Source organism: Triplophysa rosa, linkage group LG19 (assembly GCF_024868665.1).
Source record: "Triplophysa rosa linkage group LG19, Trosa_1v2, whole genome shotgun sequence".
In the NCBI taxonomy this organism is placed as follows: Eukaryota; Metazoa; Chordata; class Actinopteri; order Cypriniformes; family Nemacheilidae; genus Triplophysa; species Triplophysa rosa.
In genome coordinates this window covers 921,893-933,004 of record NC_079908.1, presented here as the reverse complement: position 1 = coordinate 933,004, position 11,112 = coordinate 921,893, and the positions used below count along the sequence as shown (strand labels likewise).

At 39.1% G+C, this 11,112-nt stretch overlaps 1 protein-coding gene across 1 annotated transcript; it reads right to left on the bottom strand.

Moving 5' to 3' along the window:
* Positions 1 to 1,107: 1,107 nt before the first annotated feature.
* Positions 1,108 to 10,309, bottom strand: vdac1 (voltage-dependent anion channel 1). Its single transcript, XM_057360755.1, has 9 exons — positions 10,031 to 10,309; positions 8,813 to 8,882; positions 8,478 to 8,527; positions 8,035 to 8,187; positions 7,641 to 7,693; positions 7,318 to 7,545; positions 3,074 to 3,224; positions 1,957 to 2,014; positions 1,108 to 1,849 (listed from the first exon to the last, which is right to left on the bottom strand). Exons 1-9 carry the CDS (start codon positions 10,292 to 10,294, stop codon positions 1,758 to 1,760), a joined length of 1,119 nt encoding a protein of 372 aa, XP_057216738.1. The 5' UTR covers positions 10,295 to 10,309; the 3' UTR covers positions 1,108 to 1,757.
* Between the last annotated feature and the right edge of the window lie 803 nt (positions 10,310 to 11,112).

The following is an 11,112-nucleotide window of genomic DNA, read 5'->3' as shown; positions in this document are numbered from 1 at the left end:
TCTGTGCAGGTTAAACAAACATTTAAATAACTCAATAAATAAAAACTATGATTCAAAATACACACACTAACGTTACACATGTTAAATGGATGGGATGCCTATGTAACGCTAAAGTTAACCTAGTCCCGATTAATATGTCAGGGAGTGAAAAATAATTAGCAATGTCGAGACAGCTATATAGATCTATGGAAAAAAATGTATACATGTCTCAATGTTAAGTTTATCTTTAATGTACGCTTTTTCTTACCGTGCGATGCAAATTGTGTAAATTCCGATGGATGGACTGTACATGCGTGCGTGCGGCTAGAGTAACGCAAGCTTCGCCCACTAGGTCCCACGAGGGGGAGCTGGAGCTTTGCTCCACCCCCTTGGCTCTGCAGCGAGCAGCACCCTCTCGCGTGTGCGCGCTGGGGTCACGCGCGCGTTAAAAAATACAGCAATATTTTCGCACCCGTTTAAAAAAATTACAGCTTTAATTAATGGGCACGTTACAGTTTGTACATAAAATGTAACCAAGTTTTCCTCTACTATATCATATTATTTTCCTATTATTTTTTTTATTATACCCAGCGGGCACCTTGATGTCTATTTGACACCGCAGTAACCGTGCTACTGTATTTATTACCATTTGTTTAACCAGTATTACTACGAACTATGGTTACTGCAGTAAAACCATGGGTAATTTCTGCTTACCAGGCTTTTAACTACAATAAAAAAAATCATAAGGGTTTTCATATTTAACATAATGGGTTGCTGTGCCACGAATACCCTGATAGCACATGTTCATCTGGCAGACATCTATTTGATGTCTGCATTTTCATCTGCAAGACATCTGGCAGATACTGTTTGCTCATCTGCCCTACATCTCCGAGACATCTGCTGTCAAATGTCATATAGACCTCTAGAAGACGTCTGTAAGATGTTTATGATTTAGAATGGATGTACAACAGCTCTTTCTAAGATGTTTAGCAGATGTTTTTACACAGCAGATGTTTTCCAGATCTTTAGCAGACATTTTACAGACGTACCTGTGCTATCTGGGTATCCTTAGGCAATATATGCAAACAGCAGATGTATTTCTGGCAAAAGAAAGGGAATGCAGCAGAGTGAATGTTGAAAGGTTTTATTCAACTAAAATGAAACATCCCTCTAAATCAACATTACCATAAACCTACACTTAAAAATGGAAGACATTTCACAAGAAGCTTTTTCCCTGGGACATCTGATGTTTGTTCAGGGACAGATGTAGGTAAAGGCAGTACCCAGCAGTAAAACTATACATGTAACAAATGGATAAGATTCATATCTGATTTCACGCAAACACATACAGAGACAGACGAGACACAAACACTAATCACACTTCTGGTCTGGTGTCTATAGCTAAAGAGTGAAGGGCTCCTACAGCAGAGTGAATTCTGGTCCCTTCTGTGAGGGGGTTTAGTGATCTTCACAGAAACTGTGGATCTGGAATGTTGTACCGTACTATTACCAGCTGTTTCCAAGCCAAAAAATAAACCTCTGTAAAATCTCCGTCATGATCAGTGCTGTAATAAATAATATTAAATGTAGTGTATTGAAAATTCATTAGGTCTTTAATTTCATAGATACTCTTCTTAAATGCACAGTTGTTTCTCTCTCTGAAACCGTGAGCCGTGAGAATAATACATTTCCTTAGCCAGGGCATCTAAGATAAACAAGGTTTGTGAAGGGAGGTATTAAAAAAAAATCATTTCAGGATAATTGCAATCCTGGGCCGCCTACGCCTCAAACTCGAGACCCAAACCCAGTTTGTGACCACCAGCATTGATGTTCTTCCCATCCAGAAGAGCAGATAGGGTCAGTTTAATACCTGAACCAAGAGACAGGGAACAATCACATCCATAATAACCCATAACACTTGTAAAAGTGACATTATTTGGTATGTATGAAGTTCTTCACACATTTATAAACACTTACCGGGTTTTAAGGTTTGAGTATACCCAAGACCAACAAGACAAGAATTGTTCACTTTGGCCTGTTAAGAAAGAGACGAACGTCACAGTTCAAGTTTTTATGCACGTTTCTGGTAAATTAACTGAATAAACGTTAATACAAAATAGAACGATTTCATACTCTGGCTATGGTGTAGAATAGAAATAAAGATGTAAACACATGACTGACACGGAAGATAATTGTTTTTTTGCACACAAAATGGATTCTCATCACGTCATAAAATTAGAAATGAATCTTAATATGTGTTCTGAAGATGTCTTACACCGTGTCTACACCGGATGCGGCGCGGTGCGACAATAGAACCCATTATAATTTCAAAATTTGTCCACACCGGACATGGCACGATGCAGCGCGACAATCCCATTAGAACAAGCCATGTGTCACGTCGCATCGCGCCGCGTCCAGTGTAGACAAGGTGTTACAGTTGTGAAATGACTTCAGGGTGATAAATTCATGTCAGAATGGACATGTGGACTAAAGCTCAGTTTATACTTGTGCGTAAGACCTACGCCGTAGCCTATGCAGAGAGGCGTACCCTACACCGTAGCCTGACGCGCACCTCTCCAAAAATGTAACAATGCGTCAACTCAACGCAAGCGCTGTGATTGGTCTGTTTGAACCCCTCCCTCAGGTCAAAAATCTCTGCGATAGCGTCATGTTCACTCAAATGCATTTCCCAATGAATTATCTAAGTAAATTATTTGTTCTTTGTATTTAACATCTCAAGCTGCAACAAAAGTGACTGTTTACTTGCCGCTATCACTGCTAATGCTTCTCAAACGAGCTGCTTCTTATTCGGCTCTTGTCTTGGTTACACCAGCAACACGTGCGTGGACACTGACGCCTAGTGGTCATTGCCTGTCAAAGCAGACAACGACGCAGCGGGAGTATAAACTGAGCTTAAGTCTTACACATCTCTGGTCAGAAAACAGCTAAACAGCAATATTTAATGAAAATCCTATTATGTTGTGAAATGATAAAACAGAATATATTCAAAAATGTATTATCTATAAATATAATTTTGTATATTGCTACTAAAATGCTGCGCATTGCAATTCAACAACAGAGCCACAACATGTACCGAGAAGGAAGCCTCGGCATCGATCTGATACTTGGCAGCGATGCCGAAGCGTGTGTTGCTGTTGCCAGCAGTCCAGGCCAGATTCACGGCTGTCTCCAGGTTATCATTCACCTTCTGATAAATTGAGCCACCAAACTCTGTGCCATCATTCCTGTGAAGTAGAAACACATCATTTAATAGAGAAGCTAAGTTATGGATTTGATTAAAATATCATCTATGCAGAAGAATTTTTCCCTATTTTTGCTGGTATTACAGTGGTTACCAAACTTCCTCTTTAAATAAGACGTGACATTTGACCTCACAGTCAGTGGCCATCTGACCAGCGGGTAGCAGTGTTAGTGTGCCTGTCCTGCCGCAAAGCCCTGGACAAATCCAATCGCCAGGGAATGAACATGTATAAAAATAACCCTCCCTTGTAACTAAACACAACGTGGACAGGGTGGACTCTGTGATTCAGGTGGCAAGTACATTAGTACATACACGTAGGGTTGTCACGGTACCATAAACATGTCTTACGATACTATACCAGCTGAAGTATCTCGATACCAAGTAGTATCACGATGCTGTGCCATATAATTCAAATCTATACAAAAAACACAGATTTAGATTAAACATTTGTATGTACTAGGGATGTAACGTATTGTAAATATCGAAGTATCGCGATAGCATTTTTTTCCGATACTATCGTGGTCGCATGACGATAGATCTTCCAGGCAGAGTGTAGTTTTTTCAGCCAAATGGAGCGAGTTGAGGGAAGCGGGAACTACAATTCCCATCAACCCATGCGTGCCCATCATCCTCTGCGCTCTGCTGCCGCTACAGATCAAGTTGAGCGAAAGTGGCGGATGTCGCTAGTGGCATAGAAACGGATTTACAAATTGTTGAAGCTAGGGCTGGGCGGAATGACGGAATATTCCGTTACCGCGGAATAAAATGTCAACCGTAAGAGATTTTTCTATTCCGTGTATTCCGCGGAATGTAAATAAGTGGGCGTGGTTAACTCGGCGCTCTGCAAATTAGGTGCTATTCTGAAAAAAACGAATGAATTAATCCACCCGTAACAAATGAACGTATCAAACATTCTTTTGACCTTCTTTCAGTCTGTAGTTTAGTGATCCTCTCCAGTCCGGCGCTTCTCTCACCCGCAGTGCTCGTGCAGGGATCTGCGCCAGCATTTAAAAAAGCTCATTCTCAACACATATTTCAGAAGTCAGGTTGTTTTGAAAAGCTGTTAATAGTTTTATAAAGTTTAACTTCAGGCGAGCCAAGGTGAAACTTGAGGTGAAATGCGCGATGATGCTCGCAAGCGCGTGCAAGAGCGCTTTGATGTGACGCGCTTCTACCTCCAGTTTTGGGAGACGCTTGAGGAGTCACCAGAGACTTGCAGTGCAAAAACAAGCCCGAGAATAAACAAACCTAAAGACAGAGAGTCGCAACACACTAAAAGTGCACATCTAATAGAGAGTGAAGAGCGATAAAGACCTACAGTACAGACCCCATGAACACCAGTTTAGTCATATACTGTACTCTCATTGTTTGTGCATATTCATACTTTATTGTTATATATGTTGTCTATCTTCCTACTGTATACATATGATATAGCCAGAAGATAAATATGAATAAATAATACATCTGATTATCAGAACTTAATTTGATATCTTTAGTACATTTTCATAACTTACCTACATTTTAACTATGGTGAGCATTTAAATGAACTGTAATAAATAAATTAGTTAAATCAATCTAAGAAAAATGACGTCAATCTGTAACGCGCACCTAAGCGCACCTAATCTAAATGACACACAGTCATTTGATGCATGGTTATCGACTTCATTGGCTAAATGCTTTAACTCTCTAGCTAATTGTGCGCCCGCCATAGTTACTTAACGTTATACACGAAGTAAACGATCAGTGAGTGACGTGACGTTAGTCCAAAACAAGTCAAGAGTAATCGATCAAACGCTTCAATCTACGCTGAACCAATAGTAGGCAAGACCAACCCATACAAGACACAGAAAAGTAAGAATAAATTCAAGAATAAATAAATAAAAGTGGAAATAAATACATGCGATAATAAATAAATATAAAAATAAATGTATAAATGAATAAATGTAAAAATAAAAGGAAAGATAAATAAAATAATCTAAAAATAAAATAATAATAATAATTAAAAATAATTAAAAAATGGACACAAAAAATAATAAATCAATTTAAAAAATGAAAAAAAAGTTAAAGATAAGATCAATAATAGCTAAAACGAATTATTTTGTTTTATCAAACCATTCATTCCTTTATTTATTTTCATATTATTACATTTATTCGTTTATATATTTATTTATTTATACATTTATTTATTTATAATTTTTGCAGGTTTAGTCCTCCATAGATGTTATGCGCGCGTGTGCAAATTGTTTAATATGATTTCTTGCCTGTTATATACAGGATGAACGGAGCGTCCCGTGCGCAGCTCGCGCCCACATGTGCTTTCATAGCGACACAGCGTGCACAGCACTGCTGCCTGTTCACATACAGTACAAAATGCGAGTTTGTATTACGTTATTTTAAATACGTTTATGAGCGTATAAAAGCATGGATTATTTAATTAGATTTCTTTTATCCGCATTTTTCTGTTCTCTTTCTGTAGCGCGAGTCATAGACAGATTCAGTGTATGTTGCTGTGAGAAGAGAAGGTTCACACAGTTCAAGAGAGAGTGATTGACAGCGTGATGCGATCGATCGTTTCCGCCCAACAATAGAATATATACAGTTTTAGGTATGACATGATGTGTTTATTGAGCTTTAGTTCATTTAACTTTTCTTTACTACAACCTTTTGAAGTCGAATCTCACTATTATATTTTATATTTACAAAACTACTGTAGGTATATTTTAGGAGCTGTTTGATTTGGGGTAAGTTTTACTTTTTGATAATATTTGTTTTTCTGAGGGTCTAGACTACATGCATCTACTATCACTTGATGCAAAAAAACAGCGGTGGATGGCGTTAAGGATATACCGTCATTTTTATCGTTATCGCAAGAAATACCAGGAATTATCGTGATAGAGTTTTAGGGCCATATCGCCCATCCCTAATCGCATGTGTGGAAGCATTTCGGTTTTCCCGTAACAAGAAACGAGAAAAGGTGACTGACAGACAAAAAACAATATGCAGACACTGCCAGACTGCGGTGAAGAACAATTCGGGGAATACGACGAATATGAAGAGCCATTTGTTACATCACCCCGAAAAGTTTCATGATGATACGAGGAGAAAAACAAATAGCAGTGAGTGAAGCAGTGAATGAGGCGAGTACCTGACTGGTTGTGAGTTGTTAAAAGTTGACAAACAACTCAAACTTTTTTCATTTTAATTTTTTCATGTTTCATGTTCTCAATTTTTATGTTATAAATTTTTATGCTATTATATTACTGTTCTTTGCACTTTAAAATGACCTAATCTAAAAATAATAAATGTGATCTTTGTTCAGTCATAGTTTAATAAACACTTATGCCACATTTTTCCAAGTCTTCATTTGTTTTGTTTTTTTTCCTGCACAAAATTCAATAAATATCGTACCGTAGTCTTCATATCGAGGTACTATCGTATTGTGAAATGTTGATACCGTTACATCCCTAGTATTTACTATAGTAAACTGTATTATACTTTGCACTAGAATATGTTGTTGTATTAACTGTAGTAATTGGATAAATTGTAGCAAATACAATTACATTTAGTCATTTGTAAATACTATAAATACTGTAGTATACTTCAATATTTACTCTTATAAGACTCAAAAACACTAGTATCTATGAGTTTTAGTAGTTTACTGTAGTAAATACTAAAGTACACTAGATCATTTTTCACGTAGGAACTAATTCAAATGTTGGACAAATTTCATTGATACAGCAGTCTTTATAAAGGGAAATATTAGGCTTACTTTAAATGCAGAACTAAAACGGCCAGTAGGTGGCGTCAATTTTCCACTGAGTTCGTGAATCATTTAACCAACTCGTTCAAATCACCAATTTGAATCATTAACTCGTCCGAGACATTCAAAACACACATTCATTTTGGAGATAAACACCGCAAAAAGGCAGATGTAAGTGTTAAAATGAATATTAATGCCCATATGCAACATTAACTACGGTACTACCGTTTCGAAAATAGAGAGGCTTCGCGGGTATTTTGAAGCTTTAGCATCGCGATGCTACCGTAGCACCGGTACACCGTGCAACTCTACATACACGTTTGTGTGGAGCTGAAACTCGTCAGTCTTGTAGCCGACGGCAAAGTTGCTCTGAGTGATGCGGTTCCTCCCGGCTTCAAACGTCATCTGGTAACCGGCGAGCCAGCCCTCAAAGCCCACAACCGCGGCTCCGTGCACCGCCGTGCCGTTGATGTCGTGGTCCACATCACAGCCCAGGTTAATGTGCTCACGCTGGAAGCTGCTCTTGATCTTACCGCTCTTTTTGCTACGAGAGAAGCCAGCAAAACACCAGAAGAATTATACGTTCACCATATCACCTGATGAAAAGTCCAGCATGAATGACAGTGCTAGTTTAGTCACCCCGTGTTTGGAGAAAATGAGGAATCGAACGTCAGCTTCAGTCCTTTGGCCAACTGAGGGAAGAAAATACACAAGAATGTCATCCATATAAATATAAAGTGCAGTTAATAGTAAGTGCTCCACATCCGTCTTATGCTTGCTCAATGTTTACGCAGTAATTTGTGGCTAATCTTAACATGCCACTGGATTTGAGTCCTCATTTACATCTGAGCTGACAAGTGAAGTGCTAAACCCTTGCCATCAAACCGCTATAGCAGTAAACAATACTAATGGAAGAGTGTTTTTATTAGGACATGTTATTATGTCAGACACTGTCAGGAGGAGGATAAATGAAGTAGTTGTAATTCAATAGTAAAGGTGTATACTCGTACAGAGAAGACAAAACTAGCGTTACCTGGTCCTCGAGGGTTATCTCCGTCCCGAGAGTGTTGTCAGTGTTCCACTTTTCAGTGAAAGTCAGACCGTGTTCGGCCCACTTGTATTTGGTCTCCAGCGTCCCAGCCACCTTACTGGTCTCCGTGTTCGCTGAGCCAGAGCTTTTGAATTCCTACAATAACATGAGAGAACACAATACTATCCCATCGACATCAATTATGCAGCGTTTGACAAACACAACCAGAACAAACATGAACTGTTTAAGCTCATCTCTTCACGGTTTTATGTTCAATAAATAATAAATAACACCAGTATCCATGGCTTATCACTACAATCTCATGCAATGAGTTTTTTTGCGCTTTACTACATATGTATTGCCTTTCTCATACATCACATACTTCGCATTAGCCATGTGAAATAGTGACGCTCATGAATATGTATAAGAATCTTCAGGCTGCTTACCAAACCATTTTCTGATCTCGTTTTTAAGTCCAACTTGATTAGACCAAATCCTAAACGACAAAAAAAAACATGTCACTGCCACACAACATAAAGTGTGTGATTGATAATAAGCTTACAGAATGTCATGTTGAAAAAGCGAATGCTCATAATGAACATTATTGATTAGAAAAACAAAAGCCATTGACAGGACCTCAGCGTCTCAGCTGTGACCCTCTACAGAGGACAATCACACTCAGATGAATGATTTACTACAGACTCAGAGAAATACTTAACAGATTAGCCATGCATGAAAACAGTCGTAGAACATTAGATGTAGTCTCATATGAAAGACAAACCATATCCTTTGGTGAAAATGTCCCTGGCGGATTTGCCCAGGTCAACGTACGTTGGAGGAACAGCCATTATCTGCAACACAGGGAGAGAGAGACACTGCCTTACACTGAAGCTGCAGTGACAGAGGTCACCAGAGGTCATGTGTAGGACACAGGGAGTGGCTCACTAACAGATGGGTCCATTTAACCTCAATGTTATTTATTTACAACAAATCAACTTTGTTATAGAGATTTCACCTTCCTCAATATTTAGATAATGGACTCAAAATTATTAGATTTTTACCATTATAAGTCCTAAACCAGTGTGAAACACAAACCATTATAATCTTGGAAAATCCAGATTTCTAAAAGTTATTTTCACATCTTTAAGTCATCTTATCACACAAAATTGGCAAGTTTGCAGTCCTTGTAAAAAAACCATCTGATGTTGAACTAAAATCTTAAAACCCAGCAGTCTGTGGCCCAGTGAAAAGATGTTTTTACTGAAAGAGCATCTGCATTCGACACAGTTTTATTATACGTGACTATACTGTGAAAGTACAGACTTCCATGTACATTACAACTTGACCGCTATGGGTTTGTTAAAATCCAGATAATGCTCATATGCAAACTGCTGGAAGAAAACTGAAAAACTATCTTGAGGCAGAATGAACACTGATGTTCAAGGTTTTTTTTTCGACATCGAAGCATTTTATAAGAAACTGTAGAAATTAAATGACCACAAGAAACAATGTCAACCTCACTAAAGACAATATTTTAAGAAAACAACTGTTCAGTGATGTCCGATCCACAGCACATCCCTTTTCCAAGAATATATCACGCAGTCTGTGCATTACTGTCCACGTGTTTTGTGTATTTTAAACCATCATCAGGTTATGCACGAAACAATGATAACGTTACGTGCGCGAGCACACGAGCGCGCGATCGATGCATTACAACACGTTTGCACAATTTATTTATTCTACGGTGTCTCGAGCCCCGTGAACAAACACGGTATGTTTAAATTAATCTTCGTTCCTCGCGATATGTGCATTAACTTAAATGCCTGAATAAAGAGCATCAATGCACGAGCAGGTTTAATGGTTCAGGCCCTGCTCGCGACATCATCCTCGAAGTTCAATGATACAATTTCACATATGCGTTACACTTAATTAAATTGCATCATAAGAGCACGAGCAGTTAAACGTTTATCTGTGATAAAAGGATAATATTCACACGTACCCCTGTAAGCAATGCAGACAGCGTCCGGCGGTCACACTCAGCAAAGAAGATGGGACGAGCAAGCACACAGACAAATGCCAACGTAGTCGTACGCAAATAGCGTACGTAACCTGCGCATAGACGTAATAAATACCTAGAACGCGCATTGGCCGCTGAATCGTACGTCAACGGCGCCGCCATTACAGTCCTGGCACTAGGGTGAGCACCCGTCGCGCTTTGCGTTGTACCGCACAGCATTTTCACCCCTTGTCCCGCACGTCGCATATTGAGAAAATGTCCTGCAGTTTCATCACTCTGTTGGTTTTCAGTTGTCACATTATGAAACACGTTCTTTAACCCGAAACGCACACGAGACGCTTGTTTGCGGCATTGTTTATTTAACAGCGCTGTGTCAAAAGCAGCAGCCCGGTGCACACCAGTGTCCAACGAGCTCATACAAATGCAACTATTTTTTTAAAGCCTGACTTTTATCCAATGTATGAGAAGACGGCAGTGATTTCAGTCATCAAGAGGCTGCGACATCTGTCAGTAGCAGGACCAAGCCTTTACGGGCCCCTCAGGAGAATTTTATTTGGGGGTCCCCCTGTGCCCCAAAACAATCGACTATTGTCTAATGTTTGATTATTTGCACGGACACTTTAAACCTAACAAACCCAGTTCTATTAGTTGTGGCTGTGTTTGGGATGTAGGGAATGATTTTCGGCTCTGTGACCGATTAATTTAGATTAATTCGAATTTACGTTTTAACACAATTACATTTTTGTTAAATCGAGACATCGAGATTTTTAAAAAAGTTTATCATGCGCATCCAATTAGATACTTTGGAAATACTTGATGATCAACCTGATCGCGCCTCAACCGCTCACGAGCGCGCTTTATGGGGAATCAGTAACGTAGAACGGACATCATGGAGAGGCCTGGCTCTTCGCATCAGGATGACCTTGTGTCAAAGAAAGGTAGTAATGTTTCTTCAGTGGTTTGGAAACGGTTCGGATTTGAGAGGTCAGATGTCAAACAAACTTCGGTCAAATGCAAGATATGTCGAAAGTCAGTTGCAACCGGCAGTGGCAGCACAACTAATT

Bases quoted from the DNA above. Each gene is read 5' to 3' on its own strand.
- vdac1 (XM_057360755.1), bottom strand. From the start codon at position 10,294: ATGCGACGTGCGGGACAAGGGGTGAAAATGCTGTGCGGTACAACGCAA. The intron at 7,694-8,034 runs GTAACGCTAGTT...TTCTTCCCTCAG, and splicing joins AGATAACCCTCGAGGACCAG to TTGGCCAAAGGACTGAAGCT. The intron at 1,850-1,956 runs GTAAGTGTTTAT...CTCTTGGTTCAG, and splicing joins TACTCAAACCTTAAAACCCG to GTATTAAACTGACCCTATCT.